We start from the raw sequence: 21,649 nt of genomic DNA, 5'->3' as shown, positions 1-21,649 counted from the left end.
GGGGAAAATACACACAGTGATGTCACAGTACAGGGGATAATACACACAGTGATGTCACAGTACGGGGATAATACACACAGTGATGTCACAGTACAGGGGAAAATACACACAGTGATGTCACAGTACAGGGGATAATACACACAGTGATGTCACAGTACAGGGGATAATACACACAGTGATGTCACAGTACAGGGGATAATACACACAGTGATGTCACAGTACAGGGATAATACACACAGTGATGTCACAGTACGGGGATAATACACACAGTGATGTCACAGTACAGGGGATAATACACACAGTGATGTCACAGTACAGGGGATAATACACACAGTGATGTCCCAGTATAATAGAAATTCAGATATAGCGATAATACACATGGTGATGTCATAGTAAGGAAATTATTTTGAGATACTATCCAGTCTCAGGATAAATGCAACACTTCTGTCTCTTTTGATCAGGTAATTGATCACATGATCGTCATTGATTGGAGACCAGTGTTAGTGGTCACGGTTTCAGTGTTCTCCAGTGAAAGGGGGAAAAAATGTTGTTGTTGAAAACACATCGCCAGTTCAATGAGTAAAACAGTTACAGCCTATAAGGAACTTGCACTAAACTTGTATAAAAGTTGTTGGGTCTTTAGGAGACTATATATCCAGGAATGAAGTGGTTAAAGGGTCTAACCTGGCCCGGTGATACATTAAATATGTGCAGTTATAAAGAGTTTTGGTTTTGGCAGTAGAAGATTATAATCTGCCTGTTCAGTTACCATCCTCGTTCCTGATGTGAGCTCATGGAGATACAAGATGAAGAACTTTGCGCATCTTCTTCAAGTTGTATAAAGTTATTATTGGTGACGTCACCAATGCAGAAAAAGTATCACATCTACAAGTTTCTACCTTGTACGGTAAAGTGGTAAAAAGCACAGTCCTTATCCTAATCCTTTCCAAGTCCCATATGTGGCTGCTGCCGGAGGACAAACAGGAAAACAAAAATTTACTTACCAAAATCTTGATTTTCTGGAGTTCATCACATCGTAGACGATTTTCCTGATAAATGTCCCCATTACATTATGGTCTTTAAGCTGAATGACAAGTGTGACTGCCCACCCTCCCCTGGAGATTCAGGGGCATGCTTTGTAGGATTTTATGGTGGTCTTGTTGCAGGATTCATTGACTTCAGTGATGAAAATAGCTCTGTTAGGGAATCTGCCATTTAGATTAACCCACCCACAATGAATACTTAATAAAAATCTATGATTAAAAAGCATTGCCCTTATCCCTAAATGACCCCTTTCCATGGGTGCAATGTTAAATAATTCAGTTTGGAAACTTGTATTTAACTCACCTGATGCCCAATGATATTAAAGGGAACCTGTCAGCAGGGACCTCACTTCCACTACAGACAGGCTGAAAAGCCCATTACAGCTGCAGTGCACATCTGTCAGTCTGTATTCTCTAAGCATTTGCATTACAATATAATTGTGTGTTCTAACTTGCCTAACACCCTGACAATTTTTTCTGGCGCACCAACTAATTTTTATGGTAGAAAAAAGAAAAAAAAAAGGGTTTGTTTAGCTCACCCACTTCTTGTAGCCACGTGTTGGAAGCCGATGCACGGACAAGCTGAGCCGAGTCAGTACAATGGAGGCAAGGGAAACGATGAATCCAGCAACCAGGCCACAGAACACAGGCCAGTAGTTATAGTAAAACTTAAAGGTCCCACAGCTCCTATTACTCTCTGTGATACTAACGGCTTGTGCACATGCATGCCCATCACATCACATGGACAGATTTCTATCCACTGGGTCCTATAGCAAGAGGGTCCTATAGCAGTAAAGCAAGCAGAGATCTAGAAAACTGAGAAATTGATTATTGGAAAATTGTATAACTTTTCCTCACACAAATCATATCAAATATTTGCTGAAAGTGGACAACCCCTTTAAGTTTATTTCATCCTTTAAAAAGTCGTTAAAACAGGTACCATCATAGAAAGAACTGACGCGTTTCGATCTATATGTCGTTCTTAATCATAGTCTGAACTAGACGGCGCATGATTAGATTATACGTGAGTAAAGTGGAAATGGGCGGAAAACCAGACACTGATTACGTCACACTGGGAGGAGAATAGAGACTAACCGTAATCCATGAAAAAACAGCAGCAACAGTGTATAATAGTTTAGTATATATATATATATATATATATGTATGTATGTATATATATATATATATGTATGTATATATATATATATATATGTATGTATGTATATATATATATATATATATATATATATATATATGTATGTATATATATATATATATATATGTATGTATATATATATATATATATATATATATATATATATGGTCATTTCTTTGGTTTAAACCATACGGCACTCTAGTTTTCACCGTTAGGATCCAATATGACTCCCTATCACGGAGGGCTTTAACCCAGTCACCGCCTCTTTTAGGGTGGACGACATGTTCAATGGGTACAACATTAAGCTGAGAAGTTTGTGTATGCAGTGTTTTGATATGGCTGAGATGTTCCGAGTGTAAGTATTTGTATGGGAAAAAAGAAGAATCAATGCGTGTCCCGGCTATGTGTTCAGCGAGTCTTTGTTTTAGAAATGTTATGGTACCTAGGCCAGGATGCTTTTTCAGACGGAAAACGTGTCCAAAAATGGTGTAAAACCTGGAAAAAATGTGGCGCTCCTCATTTCAGACGGAAATTACACCAGAATACTGGGGGAGACAGGTTGATGTATGTCAGTGGCTTTCTATGGAGAGGTGAGGGGCACGCACCTCCTCCTGGCCGTCTGCATGAGGCTTCACACGAGGACTCTAAAGAGTAAATGGTTTGATATCTGAGATTTCCCTGACAGTTCTCTGCTCCATCCTATTTACTTTCTTTCTGACAGAAAACAAAATAAACAAACTGAAAAATATCAATATTTTGCCTTTAGATAGACTACTGCCCAAATGTTTGGGGTCGCCATGAAAACTTGTACTTTTATTTTTTTAAGGTTTGAAATATTTTTTTTTTCATTTGAAATAATCATTTTCTCCTTCAAACTTTTATCAAACCTTCATCAGAGAAAGCTCCCTTTGCTGCAATTACAGCATTGCAGTCCTTTGGCTTTATAGCTGTTAATTTGCTGAGCAGTGGTTTAACTAGGAGTGGCAGGGACCCAAAGCAAGCTTCCCCTTTCCACTTGAAAATTATACATATTTGTATACTCACACATGCAAGTTACAATCACACATTTTTACACTTATGCTCACTCATATAAATCATATATATACGCATACAGTGACATATACAACACATAGCATTTATACACACATACAGTATATGCAGATTCCATACACCATATACACAGATGCAGCATATATACATCACATATTTGTTATATACATATTATAATGTACAAAGTGCAGCATAATATGGATATAATGATGCACATCCTCCACTTTTTATTGTGTCAGGTCGGATGCTGGGGCCCCCTGACACTGTGGGCCCCATAGCGGTTGCTATGGCTGCTACCACTGTTGTCCCTTTTTGCTGAGGTAATCCGGAGCAAATCACCCCATGCTTCCAGAAGCCCCTTCCACAAGTTGGATTAGCTTGATGGGGACCATACGGTCAAGCTGCTCCCACAATAGCTCATTGGGTTGAGATCTGGTGACTGGACTGGACACTCCATTACAGCCACCTGCTTCTTCCCTAAATAGTTCATGTATAATTTGGAGGTGCTTTGGGTCATTGTCCTGTTGTAGGATGAAATTGGCTCCAATCAAGTGCTGTCCACAGGGTATGGCATAGCATTGCATTGCATGGAGTGATGGCCTTCATTATTCAAAATCCCTTTGTCTTTGTACAAATATCTCACTTTACCAGCACCAAAGCAACCCCAGACCATCACATCACCTCCACCATGCATGACAGATGGTGTCAGGAATCTTCCAGCATCTTTTCAGTTGTTTTGCGTCTCACAAATGTTCTTCTGTGTGATCCAAACACCTTAAACTTAGATCCATCTGTCCATAAAACTTTATTCCAACCTTTCTCTGTCCAATGTCGGTGTTCTTTTGCCCATATTAACCACTTAAAGACCTGGCCTTTTTTTGTTTTTTTTCATTTCTATTTTTCACTCCCCACATTCAAAAATCTATAACTTTTTTTATTTTTACATGTAAAGAGCTTATTTTCTGCGTAATAAATTGCTATTCATAGTGATGGTATTGAATATTCCAATGCCGTGTACTGGGAAGCAGAAAAAAAAAATCCACATGCAGTGAAAATGGTGACAAAACACATTTGCGCCATTTTCTTGTGGGCTTGGATTTTACAGCTTTCACTGTGCACCACAAATGACATGTCTACTTTATTCTTTGGGTCGGTACGATTATGGGGATACCAAATTTGTATACGTTTTATAATGTTTTTATACATTTACAAAAATGAAAACCTCCTGTACAAATTTTTTTGGGGATTTTGCCATCTTCAGGCGCCAATAACGTTTTTCAGGTTTACAGAGCTGTGGATGGTGCCATTTTTTGCGACTTTTGATGATGCTTTTATTGCTATCATTTTAAGTACTGTGCAACATTTTGATAAATTTTTATAGATTTTTTTTTCAAAATGGCAAAAAAGTGCGCTATTTTCCATCACAAGGTTAAACGCAGTGAAAAAACGTTAATATATTTTGATCAGGCATTTTCGGACACCTAATGTGTTTATGATTTTTACTGTTTATTAATATTTATAATATTAATTATTATTAATATTTATATCCGTTCTAGGTAAAGGGGGGTGTTTGAATTTTTAGTTATTTTGTTTTTTTTTAATTTTTACCCATCTATTCTTCATGTGCCCTCGTGTAGCTCAGTCCTATACAAGTGAATGTGAGTGTATGATACTAAGCACAACTGTACATGGAGGTGGAGAGACGACCTGTCCTAACAGCTGGTCTAATATTAAAATCCTGGAAACCCCCTTTAACTGATCACTACGGACAGTCTAGCTGCAGCTCCTGTGATCATAACCAAGCCAAGTCACTATCTTCCAGGAAATGTTATTTATTAATCATGAAGAATCCCTTAAACAATGATGGTCTGTTTCATGACTGTGTGTTAGAGAAGCCATGACCCTACCTTTTATCAGATCAGCTGTCACAATTTTCTTACCCCATTGATTTTGAAGGAAACATTACAGTGATGTTTATCGAACTTTGCAGTTAATAATAAACCACATCTGCATGCTGGTTACATTGGTAAAGTAATCTGTCAGATATTTTTGGAACCGATTCAGAATAAGATGATGATGGTTTGCAAGCATTGAGTTCTGTTGTTTCATAAGCTTTTATTGTTTTATTTCATAGAGCCACTAAAATATACCCTATCTACCGGGAAGGATGACTCCAGCTCTTACAGATACAGTACCACAAGAACCTGGAGTTCACTTCTCCCCTTCTCTTAGTATAAAGAGTCTGAGCTCTGAGCTCAATGTATGTCTGGATAACTCCAAAGCCAGCAACTCAAGTAATCCCACACTATGCCCTAAGGAGGACTTCTCCAACCTACAGCACGATGAATCACTTTCCTCCGCACATTACCAGACGCTCTTTGTATTGACAACAAGTTCTGATATGAATGTGCAGAATAATAATTGTTTTCCATTGATTATAGAGCAAGATTCATATACACAGAGGTTTAGTGCACAGCATGAGGCTCGGCCATTGCTTAACGAAAGAAAAGTCAAGAGGGAACTTTTCCCAGGTACGGTCAGCAAAGTTTTAGCAGATGTAAACAAATTATGGGATATATCTGTGACTGAAGATGAAGGTGTCCATAGGTTGAATGGACGAATAGATGGTGAAAGTCTTGCCATCCCATTGTCTACTAATGGTTTACCAAACTTTGGGTGTACTTCACACCACAGTCACAAACTACCAAAGACTGCTAATAAGGAAACTGAGGCAAAGTTATTACATCAGAAATGCTTGACTCGGCAGCAAGAACTTCTAGGTCGTGTGCAAAGAGCAAGGAAACATTTGCAGTTCATCTTGGCAAAATATGCGGTGGATCATTGCCGCCAGCAGATAGGTGGTTTGGTTAAGTGCCAAACTGAAACTCGCGATTTGCGAAACTCCACCATCCAGTTAGATAAAGGAGCGGACATAGACCCAGATCTGGTGGTAGGACAAAGGGCAAGTGTTGACTATAAAGACGAGACAGCTACTACCACCGCCATCCAGAGTTTTATCGTGCCAGCCGCGTCAATCATTCATTGTATCCAGCAGGAGTTGGATTCCGATGTAACAGAGAGTAGCTCTGATGAGGATGGCAATGAAAAGCCTAAAAATACTCATGACCGGTAAGTGTTGCAAACTTAAAAAATCCACAGTTGTCATAAAGTAAAATGATGTTATATTGAAGTATAAAAGAAATATGCTCCATCTACTCTATAGCTAATTTCTTATTCACATGATTAATAAAGACCATGCCATGTATGGAAACCTAGTGGAGACGCTTCCACTGCTGAAGACTCGTCATCATGGCACTAAGATCTTTATGGTAATTCCTTTTCTTGTACTTATTGTAACACCAACAAATATTCTGTAAACGTCTACATTTCAAACCTTTATGAAGACCACATTTTCATAGAAGGTCAGTTTAAAGGGAATCTGTCAGGGACACAAAATCACACAGAGGTCTTTTTGAACTGGTGGCTTAATTTTCCAAATAGCCCTATATGAATGATGTACAAGGTTGGCTTAGAAATAACTAACCTTTGTACTTACCTGGAGCTATGGTGTGATGCAGTAAAGCAAAGCTGTCCTTACCTGATTTGCCAAAAAACTCCAGCCAGGCGCCAGGAGTGCCAGAGATGAGTCCCGTGAGGATCTATAGAAGTATAAAAGGTTTGATCATTTTTAGACAGCCATGGACATCTTTAATATTGGGCCTACATCACGGGTCCAATAGGGTCTTTGGGTTGCTAAGTGTCCCAAGCAGCTGTGACAGGTTCCCTTTTAAGTTATTGATATTTTTGCACTGTGGGAAAAGACAAGCTTGAAGGATTTCTACCATCAAAATCGGGTATGATAAAAAAGAGACACTTACCCATAGATCCAGGCACTGTGACTGTGGTAATCTTCTTATATTTGTTATCCATGGCCTCCTTCCTTATAAATTAATCTTTTAAAATTATGCAAATGAGCCTTAAGGGCTCTGTGGAGCGTTACCAGGCTGTTGCACTGTGCAGGAGCACTTCCACCTCCTCCCACTAAGTGCTGAAATTTTGTCTGTTGCTGTCAGATTACATAAGGCAGAGGGAGGGGCAGTGTTGAGGGAGCAGAGGGGGAGACAGTGTAACAGCCTGTCAAGCTACAGCATGGAGAGGCTTTGGTAACACCTTCAGGCTCAACTTATAAAAGTTGATTTTAGAAGGAAAGAAGCCACGGATAACAAATATTCGAATATTAACACAGTCACGGTTCCTGGATCTATGGTTTTTCATGCTTGAGGTTGATGGTAGATTTCCTTTGAAGGGGTTTTTCCCACTAAAGAAAATTCTCACATATCATTCCCCTAGTGATGTTAACACAATAAAGATCATTTTAACTCGTATTATACGTCCCTCCCTGCCAAGCCTGTCATGCCCGCTCTCCGCCCAGCTACGCAGGCTACGCTCTCCCATGAACACATAATTGCCAACCACAGCCTATTTACGGTACGTAGGACTGGAGTAAGTCTGGGTGAGCAGTTTTTGTCCGGTCACCGGTTGCCAACATAAATCTTGCATTTTACATTTTAGACTACATCCGCTGATATATTTGGCCAGTTTATCTGCCAAGAAAGATACACAGTGGTGGTTTTAGATTTGTACGAATTAATCATTAATCAGGAGTTTTGCAGTGGTTTAATAAGGACATCGGTGAAGTTCACTAGAGTTAGGTGAATTATAAAACGCAATGTTTTAGTCCCTGAAATACAAAAGAATATGTTGTCTTATTTCTAAGACTTAAAGTGCAACTCCAACACTTTTTTTTAACACATCAATGGCTTTTGGGATGTTGAACTTTGCTTGTTATCTTTATTAGCAATAGTTTCTTTGCTATCCTCCTCAGTTTAGCCTACTCTTACACTACACTCTTTCTCCATAAAGAGGGGAGTGGTTACTGATCCCTGCACAGAGTAAAGAGATGGAGGTCATGTGACTGTGTTCTCTGTGTGCAGCAGAGGGGTGTAGGTAGCAGAGCTGAGTGTTCAGTGCTGTGAATGCAGATGTCTCTTGCACAGAATGGTGAGGTACAAGATCTCCCCTTTTCCCCATCGCTCCCTCCATCCCTGTCTGTGATTTGACAGAACTTTTTCGCTCTCTCTCTTCAACTCATGCTGCACCCCCTCTCTCACCTTCTACTCAGCACTTTCTACACCGTGCAGAGAATCTATTTACCCCTAATGCTCCCACAGCACAGACTATACACTTCATATAACTGTGTAACTGCTGATTTCTACTACTCCCAACATACTCCTCCATGTCATGAAAGCCGCCAGATTAGTAACCGTATACATCTTGTATATACACTATGCAGTGTTCAGTGAATTTACTTGTAGGAATCTCACTGGATTTGAAGCTAAATTACTGAATGAGAGAACACAAGGCATTATGGGAAGTAAGGACAACCACAATTTGACTTGGCTTCAGGGCAGATACAGGAAGAGGTTAGTCTCTGCCCACTTTTATTGCAGTTGAAGAAGAGGTTTGAATCTTCTGAACAGAAAATGTCATATCGCTGGAAAGAAGACGGTGAGGAATACAGTATGCCCGTTGTTCTGTTTGGTTTTTAAAGGGGGAATCAAATAGGACAATTTGGGAAAAATTATTATAACATTGAAGTTATGCTTTAAAGGGATGTTCCCATTTTGGCAAATTAATGTTATTGTTTGTATAATAAAAAGCTTCTATCGGAAGCTTCTCTGTTTACTTCCAGTGGACAGAAATCTGACCATGGTCACACAGGAGCACAGCTCGTTAGCATCATAGAGCGTAATCAGAGCCGTGTCATATAACGAGCCGTGCACCTGTGTGACCATGGTCAGATTTCTGTTCACTGAAAGTAAACATAAATCTCTGCACCTTGTTCATATGTTCTGTTTTTCCTGATCTAAACATGCACATTATTACCTTTTATTAATATTATTATTTGTTTCTACCTGACTTATTATGAAGCTGGTTTTAGCACAAATCTGCAGAATAAATGTGTATTATATCCACCAAATGAATTGTATGTTGCAGATTTCAATTTTTGAACAGCAAAGGATAATAACTGCAATTAAAATCCTAATCTAAATTGGCATGGTAGATATGCAATATAGTAAAATGACACAACAGTATTAATGTATTTATCTATTCTCCCAAGTGATTGTAGGCAATAAATGCTGTTGATTTTTTTTTTTTTGTGTAAAGAGGATTGGGTTTGGAGTCTGTGGTTTGGTATCTTGGTGCCGGGAGGGTTGACAATGAGCCCAGCATTTGGCTCCCCCTGTATCTGTTCCTCTGGCCGTATCCTAATTATAATGCAGTGTTTACACGTCTCGCCACCTGTTCGCTCTCGCCTGGCATAATTTAATCCTGTAGTGTGGAGCAACCGAGGACAAGTGGGCAGCACAGATTTGCCTTCTGGATATAAGTCAAAAAGGAACGTTAACTGCAGGATTTTTTGTAGAGCAATTATCAGGGTAGGCGTTAACGGTATAACCTTCTTTTTGAGAATGTTGCTTTGTCTTCACCTCTAGAGTGGTGTCATCTCTTCTGCATGACTGTATGTCTAGCTGCTCTGGGACTCACCCACTACTAGGTGGCCTGCACCGCGTATAATTAACTGATGGCAAGTCGCAGCCTGCACATAGTCAGGGTTTATTAAACAAAGTTCACATAGCAAAGCAGAATCTAAAAAAGCAAACAGCTTCCTGCATGCCTGAGCCGCCTCAAAGGCCTAGTGTTCACATAAAATGTCTCATATGTAATGTTCTACCAGGCCACTCTCTAGGAGGCCTGGAATCCTATTAGTAGGGCGTTAACCCTTCACATTGCAATTTAGACACTTATTTCTCAAATTATGTCAATGGCCAAGAATTTTTATCATCCTGGTCTGAAGAAAAGTCCACTCATTGGGGGTCATTTATCTTAGGCTTTACTCTTTTTTTTCTCTTCTATTTTTTGGCATATTTGCACCCAATATGGACACATAAAATGGCGCAAATTTCTGTAAAATGGTGCTATTTGGTGCACATCCTGGTAATAACCAAAAGTAGACATGAACATGACGTGTCCTGACTAAAGATAAATGACCCCTTCGTCTAGTGACTGAGAGAAAAATGCTAATTTACGGCACTGCCATGGGAAGCTACAAATGTGTAGAGCTTTGCAATTATCTGCCATTTTTGTCAAGAGCCAGTCTGAGGTTCTGTGGTGAGAAATGCTATAGCCCAACCACCCCAGATTCGTCGGGACAGTCCCGGTTTTTTGTTGATGTCCCGTGTGATAGGGAGAATGTCCTGACACACTAGAGGTGCAGCTCCTGCTGCCTCCTCTGTGTTTAATGAGAAAAAATTTACTTACCCTTCCATCGTTTCCCCCCAGTCCTGCGGGGAAGTGCATAATTAGCAGCTCAGAGCACCGAACATCTTGTTTCTGCGCTCCGTGCTGCTAATTGTAAGTTTCATTTCTATGGGTGTGCTTAAGAAACAATGAAGGGGCTTTTTGTACTTCTTTCTGTAGCCCAAAAGTTATGAGGTATGCAATAGACTATACTGACATAAAGAACTATGTGGCCCATTGTAATTAACCTTAAATAGAACGGTCGTACAGTGTGTCGGCGCCGCTGCATAGCTGAATGACACTGCTCCATTAGTAAAATAAGAAATGTAGCTACATCCTTTGTAGATTTGGGCAGAGCTTGTGAATCAGCGTAGATGCACGTAGACCTTTTGAGTGATTTAATTGGCCTCGGAGGTCATATTAAATGTGCTTACTAGTTCTCCTATTCCCAGCAGTGGGTCGGCTGAGTAAACTGGCCTGCCATGGAAACGGGGACGTCTTTCAACGAATGTGTCTCAGCAGTTCACATGCTTAATTGTGGTCACCGAACAGGTTATTTGTTCCAATAGCCCAAAATTTTGACAACACTTTTTAATTGTTTTTACTTGATTACAAAAAGTTCATATTTTATTGTAATTTTCTGCCAGGTCTCGATGACTGTCTGCAGTAACATACAGGTTAGGCTCCACTAGGGTAACTGTGCTACATCTTTACTCATTCCATGTGGAAAAGAGTTCTAGGCAATTCTGCTACCATAGCAATAAAATGCCACCACTGAGTTGTGCTAATCCTCAAATCATACCACTACTGGCAAGCAATGATATATTTGGCACAGTCCACTTTAAAGGACCATGCAGAGAAATTTAGCAGAATCCTGGAGGATAGAACACACGGTCCATAAAAATACACAGCAATCCCGCATTTTATTTTTCATAAATTCTTTAATAAGAAATGGTGCAGGAGTTACATTAGGGAAAACCCTACTCCGTCAATTTTTCAGAAATCAAACTCTATGTGGGGAGTGCTCCGAGCTGCAGTCCTGCTCCCAAGTTTGTAGAATAAAAAGACATTGGAATAGGAGAAAGATATGAAAAGGGGGAAAAGTATGGGACTAATAAGGAAGAGGCTGAAGGAATCACATATACATGAGACTTCAGAGGCCACCGCCCATCACTATAGGGCCACGCCCACCACTATACATCCACAGAAGTTCCACCCCCAAACTCTTTCCAAAGAGCACTATTTTCAGTGGTCTCTCCCAAGACTTCCTCCAATAGTACTAGGTTTTTTGGAACTTATCCTTAGTAACGTGACCTCTTCCCCAACAACCACTTGAAATGTATGATGATTAGGGTTTTCACACACGTTTTACGTGGTAACCTTCAGGGGCACTTTATAGTTATAATGTAAATCAAAAAATTTACCAAAAACTGCTGTGAGAAAGTGATCAAGGAAATGTTGTTTCATCACAAGTTCTGTTTTTACTGGATGGGACAGGATATGGGGTACAATAGAATACCCACATAACCAAGGTAAGTGTTACTATAAATGTAAAATTGCCAAAAGTTGTTCAGGCATAGAGTACAGTTCATGAACACTTAGTCTTAGATCCAGGCACTGTGATTGTGGTAATCTTCTTATATTTGTTATAATGGCCTCTTCTCTAAAATCAAGTTATACAATTATGCAAATGAGCCAACTACTGGAACTGTTACCAGATCCCTTTCACAGGCCATTACACTGTCACCCCTATGCTCCCTTAGCAGTTCCCCCTCCATCTGCCTGGTTTAATTTAAAATACACAGTGCTCCTACATAGTGTGACAGCCTGTGAATCTGCAGCACGGAGGGGCTCTAACACCTCTCAGAGCCCTTCTGGGCATTAGTACAACTTTTAAAGTTGACTTTATGAGGAAGGAGGCCATGTATAACAAATAAAAGAATATTGTCACAGTGCCTGGATCTATGAGGAAGGCTGTATTGACACTAATGTGTGCCCACCGTACTGTAGCATGGCGGGCGCACAGGAGAGGAGGGCGGGATGAGCTCTGGGGGTCTAACACCTAGAAACCCCCCCAACTGATATTAGGAGATGACGCTTAGTTACAGGCCTATTTAATTTGTATTTCTTGAAGATCACTTCAATCTTGGGTGGGAGTCTCAAAGGGGTTTCACTATATACTGTAGATGGAACATGACGGCAGGTGCATGGTGGGACAGGATCCCCAGAATTCAGTCATTCTTGCTGCAGTCTACAAGTACAGATATATATATAGCAGTACACAGAAATTGCAGGTCCTGTCAGAAACTTTATAATTGTTCTTTATATACTGTTTGCTTTGTATTTTATAAAAGTGGTTATAAAGACAGATGGATAGATATGAGACTTGTATCAATGATCAAAGTCACTGTTTTGTTCACAGTACAGCTGAATGGAAGTGGCTATCGGAGAGGGCACATGTGGGGAGTCGCTGGGCCTGGCTGCAGGCTCAGATTGCAGAACTGGAATACAAAATTCATCACCTGGTGGATCTACGTAGTAAACTGAGGAGCAAGAAGGTATCCAGTGTATTTTACTGATTCATGGGAATGGCAGTGAATTCAGAAGTGACCTGCCGCATCCATTAAATGCAGGGTTACATCCCTGTTATATTGTTGTAGCCAAATTACACCTTTTTTTTACTGTTATAATGATGGGCTTGGTGTAAATTATGTAGGAGTGAAACTTTTTTTAAGAGTCAATTCGCAAAAGAATATTTGACTGTCAGAAAATCGGGGTTAGTTACCTGGTCGGAATCCACTATTTGGCTTACTGGTGTTAGTGATGATTTTGACCAACATTCCCTATATTCTAAGTGGCTTCTGAACAATGCCGCCCATGGGAAAAAGACAGGTCAACTTCCCATTGATTTCAAAGGAAAATTGATTTCGCCACAGACTTTGTTGAAGGTAAATCTATGGCAAAAGATCTATGGCTGTATGAACTGTCTCTAAGTGTACGTCCAAATAAACATGATTTCCAAAGGGATCTTTTTCTGCAGCATATTTTCATAGAAATCCACATTTTGTATTTGGTGAATTTTCCCGCAGTATTGCCTGACGTAATGGAAATGTTGAAGTCTGCTAAGAAGATATGCCACATGAATGGACATGTTAATGGGTTGGCCACTAATAAGAAACGTTACCAGGGCAAGTACAAGACCCTAATAGGGTCACCAATATTTAACCTACTCTGGTAATGCTTCTGTGTTGCTATGGGTTACGCGGGGAAGTCCTGCTGCGCTGGGGTCCTGGGCTGAGCATGGAATATGTCTCTTCTCCCAGTATATGCATGGATTTCCTCCAGATTTGTCCAATCACCAAAAATAGGTATATTGGTTTTCTAGGAATTTAAAGTGGTTTTCCCATTTCGGCAAATTGTTATTGTTTGTATGTTACAATTGTTACAATTTTCCAATATACTTTCTGTATCAATTCCTCACGCTTTTTTAGATCTCTGCTTGCTGTCATTCTATAGAAAGCATCTATGTTTACTTCCAGTGGAAAGAATCTGACCATGGTCACACAGGAGCACAGCTCATTAGGATCAGAGCCCTGTGTCATAACGAGCTGTACAGCGGCGTGCCCATGGACAGATTTCTATCCACAGGAAGGAAACATAAATGCTTTCTATAGAATAACAGTGAGCAGAGATCTAGAAAACCATGAGGAATTGATACAGAAAGTATATTGGAAAATTGTACAACTTTTCATAATTCAAACAATAAAATGTATTTGTTGAAATGGGAATCTTTACGGACCTTTATGGAAGTCACTGAATTTCTTACATTTCACAACAACTTAAGGATTTCCTTTATGTAAGGGGAGCACATTACTAAGTTTTGTGCTTTATTTTTGTCTTTTGGGTCCATGTATTGTGGTTGGTAAATCAAGCCGGAATATAGGCGCAGATATTCACCCATGAAAGTGATCAAGTTTATGGTGTAATGAAGTAAAGCTCAAATAACAATCCCATGAATCTTTGTTCTCTATGATTAGCAGGGAGGATACGGGTGACCCGTCCTTAGAGCTTTATAACAATACAGAGTAAATGTTTATCTGTCCAGAACTGGGGAGATTATTTTTTTTTTCCATATGGGTATCTTCAATGTCATATCTTCAGTGCTCATGGGTTATAATATGCAGTGTGCAGATATGCCGGGCCTATGTATAATAATTTTATACACTAAATTATAGCTTATCACTCCACCTCTGAAAATGTCTCCAACTGTGGGTGGCCTCGTCAGGAACAATCAAACTAAATGTTAGCATTGCTTATCCGGGCGGGTTTTATTTCTGTATCCTAGGGAACACTGGTGTTTCAGGAATGTTCAAATTGCATTCTCGGGAAGGAGTCTCATCTGCCATATCCAGGCCCTTCATTACAGCCTGCAGAGACCCTGGCAACACCCCCAGAGGAAACAAATCTGCCTCCAGCAATGGATTTAGAAATGTCTCCCAGCAGCCCGACCTTGTTCCTGAGAAACATAGAGAAACAGGTAATAAAGTGCAGAATCCGTACTGCTTCTTTGTGCCGCGTAATTGTAACGCAGAGAACCGTGAAGGTATTTCATCTGGCTGGGAAGCATGGAAATCGACATTAACTTCATGAGAAATCTGTAACCTGGATTTGCAATTAACTTGAAACTGCTGCATCTAGTCTGGTACATAGTTTTCTGGTTCCTTGTCTGCGATATAGAAATACTATTTACCCCTGTAAATGATCTGTACAGAAGGTTTTGCCTCAGTGATCCCCGGACAGAATCTGATAGAATGAGTCCCCATAACATTATTCCTCAAATTGAAAGAGAACTTGTTGTCACCTTCATTTTTGGAAGTTTAAGTCCATATATTTACACCATATCACAAGTAAAATATACATGAAAAGTGAACTTTTTCAGCTGCACGTGACTTGAATGCAGATTGAAGTTCCCTTGTAGCACTGGCCAAATGCCACATCAAGGAGAAGTTGTAGGGGCTGACTACCATATTATGCTCCATTTAATTCCAACGACTGTTCTTTGGCAATAAGAGCGGTGAGGTTGTTTTTTAGTGGTGTTTACGAAACACAACAAAAATGTCACATGTGAACGCGACTTTAGTCCTTTAAAAAAAAAAAAAAAAATCATACAAGTATATCTACGTATGTACATAAACGCCTTATAAGTACACACAATATATACAACAGTCGTAAGTATAAGATCAGGAGCAGCCAGAGCTCCAGCTTTCGGCTTTATGAATAATCATAAAGAGGGGGCAGTCTTAAGTACACGGACAGTTGTCCCGTGTGTGGTGAAAAAGCCACAGCCAGAACGCCAATAACGTCTTCCCTCTGCAGTGAAAGTAGAGCCAGTGCCGCCACAAGCTCCCTCCTTTTAATCATAAACATGGAGGGCGGTATAAGCAGATGTGGACCCACCAAAAGCCTTGGGCCCAGGGCGGCCACCCATATGGTAATTCTCAGGATATCTTAAAGGGGTGGGCACTTTACCTCATGTTTTTGTAATATGTTATATTGATATTAGTTAATTCACCAATATACATCTACTAATAGTTCTGTGCTGCTTTCTTAATATGTAAAGTGAAGCCTCCTGTCTTTTACCTTATCAGCCAGGCATTCCTGTCCATAAAATGGCTGCAGATGGAAGGTCAAGTGACCTCTAACTGTCCATGAACAATCACCCTGCCAGGTTCTTAATTCATCATAAGGACTGGCAGGGTAATTGTTCATGGACAGTTAGAGATCACATGGCCATCTGCAGCCATTTTATGGACAGGGATGTCTGGCTGATGAGGTAAAAGACAGGAGGCTTCACTTTACATATCAAGAAGGCAATGCAGAACTATTACTAGATGTATAACACCTTATATCCAGCCCTCACACACGCACGTAACAAAAACATGAGGTAAAGTGGCCACCCCCTTTAAACCAAGAGTAAAGGTAAGGAAAGAGACAGCTGCACCACATTACAGTAACATAGAACATATACTCTGGTAATGGACCTAAGGCTGCATTCAGACGGCCGTAGGGGAACGTATATACGGAAGTCAGATATATACGTCCCCTAGGCTGGAAATGGTGCATACGGCGCCGTATGGAGCTGTATAGTGCAGCACATGTGAGGTACCGTACCGTTCACTAGCCGGGAGAAAGTTACAACATGTCCTCTCTTTCCCCGGAATACGGCGCCGTGCCCCATGCTTCTCTATGGAGAGCATTGTAGTACTGTTCTTATGCATTTCTTAAGTCTTGTTTTCTAGTTGTTCTTTTTTTTTCTTGTTTTTTTTTTTTTTAGAGTGCTCAATTGACTGAAATGGTTAGCAGTCTTATGACCGCGTTTCCTATGAGTCTATCTCCTTCTAGTCCAGATAAATCGTTGGCAGATGGAAAGATGATTGCCAGGCCTTCTCAAGGGTAAGGCATAGATTGACTGTACCCCCTTCTACCTGTGGAGAACGGCCCAGAAACATCACAATGTTCGTTCGTTTCAATCATTTCTTTAGTATTTGCTTTCCTTTAGTGTACATATAAGTGATGGTGCATGTACAATTGTGAATGAAAAACACAGCAAGGGATGCAATGCAGTGTTTTATGTATAATGATGCCCTCTATAGGTAGACTGTGGGAATTACTACAATGGAACTGGTGTATGTGCCATCAATTGAGATACGACATCCCCTGAGGTAATTTGTATTGTATTCTGCACTTTTATGAGGTGTTACAAGGCTGTTAACTCCTCAGCTCATGTGTTTTTAGGCTTAATGTGTCCTGTCTTTAACAACAAACGGGGGGGGGGGGGTATTTTTTGATAATTTTAGCTACAGCAGCAATTGAGTGATGGGTACAGTGTGAATCAATATAGCCCTATCGGTAGTGAGAGTCGACTAATAAAAGGGACATATAAAGACCTTAGACAAGAATGGCATTGCTAAGAGGTGGTAAATAGACAGTACTAGGATGTGATAAGCACTTCGGGGGAGATTTATTAGCAGTCTCTTGAGCAGAACTGTTCTAGTTGCCCATGGCAACCAATCAGCGCTCAGCTTTCATTTTCCCACAGTTATTTATAAAATTAAAGCTGAGCTCTGATTGGTTTCTATGGCCAACTAGAACAGATTTACCTCAGAAACTTGATAATAAATCTCCCCCTTCTAGTGTAAGGAGAAGTTGAGCCTAAAGACTGTAGAGGTAAAGGGTACCTGTCACCAGGAATGTTACTTTTAGCTGGTGACCGGTTCCAATTTTCCCATTACAGTAGTTTATAATAGTTTATTTTACATTGCCTGGCTCCCTGGCAGCAGCGCCTGGCAAGTCATGGGGGGAATTGTTGCAGTCTGTGTGTGCCTGTGTCAGTCTTCTCTCCGCCATGCTAATCCAACTCCCTCCCCACTTCCTGTCATGTGCATTAAGTATACCGGGGAGGGAGGGGGATGATGTGGAGTAGAGGAAGAATGAATGAGACAGGCACACACAGGCTGCAGCTGCCCCCCCACCCAACATAACACAGACTATTGGAACCCGTCACCAGCTAAAAATGACTTGTTTGCATTAAAAGCCTTGTAACACCCCATAATTGTGCAAAATACACTATAATTTTTATCAAAAAATTGCTAGTACATACACCAGTTCCATTTTAGTAATTTCCACTATCTACCAATAGAGGGCGTCGTTATACATAAAATCACCGTCCCTTGCTGTGTTTTCCATTCACAATTGTACATACACCATCACTTTTGTATTTGTTCTCTTCTAATGTTATTAAACTAATCCCATTAAAAGCTGCCTCTTACTATGACAAATGGGTTTACTTCACCATATGGTGATTTTGTATGTACGCTGTTGATTTGAACCCACTCATTACCGTAAGTCCAAAGGACAGTACCGTTTATATCTGCTTTCCTTTAGAGCATCACATTTCCAGAAGGCAGAAGCCCCTATCAGGAATGGAGTCTGCAGGCGGGAGCCAGTCAAAAAAAGGAAGCGTATCCGGAACAAAACTTCCTCCACTCTTGGGAGCAGCTCCGCCCGTACAAGACCTCTGCTCGTATTTCACAAGAGGAACCTGTATAGAATGGGACCAGGCCACACGCCTTTACATGTGGTGAGGCTTGTAGATTCATCATAATTCATCAATTATGTTGTAAATCATATTCAGCTTACAAAAAAAATCTTGCATGAACTAGTTTTTGTCTTAGTTTAAGGCCACTGGACATCCCCAGATATGTGACATACATTTAATTTGCATCACACAATGCCTACCCTACAAAAGTGTCCTTGTGGCCACCCAGTAGTTGCATTGTTAGTTTAAACCTTTCATGGGTTTTCCATGCATTTTGTAACATTATACCTTTTTTGGTTTTGTTAACTATTTCAAATTATTTAAATTTTATAAATAGTTATTATTAATATTTTATGACTATTTAAAATTTTACCAAAGGTTACAAATAAATCTTTATTTATATGGCACCATCATATTCCTCAGCGCTTTACATAAGATGGGGTAACAGTAATAACATGGTCGTATGAAACAATAGGAGGGCCCTGCTCACAGGAGCTTACAATCTGTACGAATGATTGAATCTATAATATATGGATGAGTGGGAGATGCTCTTACTAACTCCCTTCTCAAACTCATAGAAGGGGATTTCAAGAGCAAGGCCCTGTACTATGATGTTCATATGGAACCAGTTGTCTTTATATAATAAGAGTGAAGATAGTTTCCATGATGTGACGTCTAGGAATGCGTTTCCTCTGCCAGCGATCTACAAGCTGCCACTGTGAAGCTCCTGCCGTTACACAAAGCAGAGTCTCTAATAACATGCAGATTTGGGAATGCATCCCATGTCCAGATGTAATCGTATTTTTTACATTGAGTGTTTTTGTTTTGTTTTTTTACCTTTTAATTTGTGTAATATTACTTCCATCTTCATGCAAAATCTCTGACATACACTAAAGGGATTGTCCAGGATTAGAAAACAGTTGATATAACCTCTTTCCCCTCACTACCGTTCAGCCGTGGCACCTCCCGTTACTGCCAGCCTCTGTTTTGTATACAGACATAGGCAGTGCGTCTCAGCCATGTGCCTGGTACAGCATTACTTTCAGGCTATAGCTGGCACAGGGCAGTGGTAGGGATGGCACCACTGGCATCGGTATACAGAGAGCAGCAGTGCCGTTTTCATCACGGCCGCTGCACACAGGAGAGAGCGCTCACCACACCCATCTCCATAGAGAAGCGAGAGGCCAGCACCATAGTACAGCAAGATATAGGACATGCCCTATATTTTTCCATTCTGACTGGGTGCCATAGGCACCTATGGGGACCCATATCTGGCCGAGGATGGTGCTGCCGGATATCAATTCCTATTACATTCGTGTGCAAGGGGCCTGAGGCTATAGCAGGACGGCACCACTGGCATCTGTACACAGAGAGCGGCAGTGCCGGGGGCGAGTGTCAGAGGGTTATTGTTTAAACACCCCACCATATATCGACTTTTTTCTAATTCTGCGTAACCCCTTTTAAAGTATCTGTCTACACTAATTGTAACTTGGCATCTTAGCTATTAGTTCTCCTACATTTACAATGACTTTTGTTCTACTTCTTCAGGCTTTGCAGTCTCCTCATTCACTATATGGAAGTAATGAGTTATGGCAGGCCTCAAACTATAGCTCCACCGGACTCCGTGGTGACAAGCCTCAGAGACCTGTACTAGTAAAAAGAAATGTCACTGAGATAGACCCGAACTTCCACCCCATCTTGTCACTACCCTCTGGTAAGCTTCAACACTGATCCAAGTTCTAATGTTATTTACATTACTCGAAATTCATCTTAACAATATCATTGATTTGTAATCTAGACCTTCCTTTACATCTGCACTTTGAGGGGTTACTGAAGAGCAAGGAAGTATTAAAGAGCCGAATGTTCATCCCAGATGATGATGAAAATCCTGCTCATGTTTCTCATGGTGTGTCTATAGGAAAGAAATATTCCAAATGTAATCTGCTATATTTTCTTTTTATTTTGATTTTGTAAAATAAAAATTCATTATAATTGTTACTGGTTCTCCTTATAGTACGTGCCAAATGGAGAAAACATTGTGTGGAAAACATTGGATCACAATTCAACCAAGGAAGAAGACATGGAAACTTGCCTGAAGCTGGTAAAACCAATATTGTGGCTAGCTATCCCTTTTAGGTATTCCCTTATTTACAGTCCAAAGGCTTTGCCTTGGTACATTTCTGCTGTCAGCTTAGTACCTATTCATACATTGTCATGTCACTTAATGAATGGCTTTTACTATGTGTCTTTAAAAAAAAAAGGAGACCCACAAAGAAAGGGTCAACTGTATTCCTATTGGTAAAACCTAGTACACAGTGTCATGTAGTCCATGACAGTTAATATTAATAATTTCCAAAAAGTGCAAAACACTTGATACTCTGCCCTGGTCTGGTGGACCAGTGTGTTGCCATCCACTCCAGCGACTATTGGTATACAGAGGGTCAGTCATGAAATCACATCAACAGCGCGGACCCACTACATCCTCTGGCTGCCGCCTGTAAGGGGTTGGCCACTGTTGTTTGCAATGGGTAGGTCCAGGATATCAGGTAACTTACCAATATACGACTATTAATCGTTCTACACTGCTTTCTTCATATGTAGATTAAAGCCCCATGGTTCAGAAATGCCTTTTTACCTCATCACCTGCCTTTCCTGGAAAAATGGCTGGAGATGGAAGTCCGTGTGTTCCTGAGAGTCCATGTCCAATCTATCTTTCCGGACTTTATGCAACTATTCAAGGTTACAAGCTTAAGATCCTGGAAGGTAGATTGCTTGTGGACACAGGATAACATGACCGACCATTTTATGGAATGGCGGCTGATGAGGCTTTACTTTACATATCTAGAAACCTGTGCAGAACATTTAATAGACTGATAAAGTACCTAATATCATCCCCCCACACACATTACAGAAAGCGCAAAGTAAACTGGCCAACCCCTT

At 40.4% G+C, this 21,649-nt stretch overlaps 1 protein-coding gene across 1 annotated transcript in view; it reads left to right on the top strand.

The window, feature by feature from the left end:
- Positions 1–21,649, top strand: part of KANSL1L (KAT8 regulatory NSL complex subunit 1 like) — a 45,789-nt gene that overhangs the window by 8,593 nt on the left and 15,547 nt on the right. The window contains exons 3-10 of the mRNA XM_072122665.1: positions 5,691–6,378; positions 13,034–13,169; positions 14,957–15,148; positions 16,946–17,064; positions 18,556–18,751; positions 20,258–20,423; positions 20,508–20,645; positions 20,724–20,810. Of these exons, the coding sequence (XP_071978766.1) occupies positions 5,691–6,378; positions 13,034–13,169; positions 14,957–15,148; positions 16,946–17,064; positions 18,556–18,751; positions 20,258–20,423; positions 20,508–20,645; positions 20,724–20,810 (1,722 nt within the window). The remainder of the gene's footprint in view (positions 1–5,690; positions 6,379–13,033; positions 13,170–14,956; positions 15,149–16,945; positions 17,065–18,555; positions 18,752–20,257; positions 20,424–20,507; positions 20,646–20,723; positions 20,811–21,649) is intronic.

This window comes from Engystomops pustulosus, chromosome 8, assembly GCF_040894005.1.
Source record: "Engystomops pustulosus chromosome 8, aEngPut4.maternal, whole genome shotgun sequence".
Lineage (NCBI taxonomy): Eukaryota > Metazoa > Chordata > Amphibia > Anura > Leptodactylidae > Engystomops > Engystomops pustulosus.
Note: the sequence above shows the minus strand (reverse complement) of the source record. Positions and strands in the feature narration are given on the sequence as shown.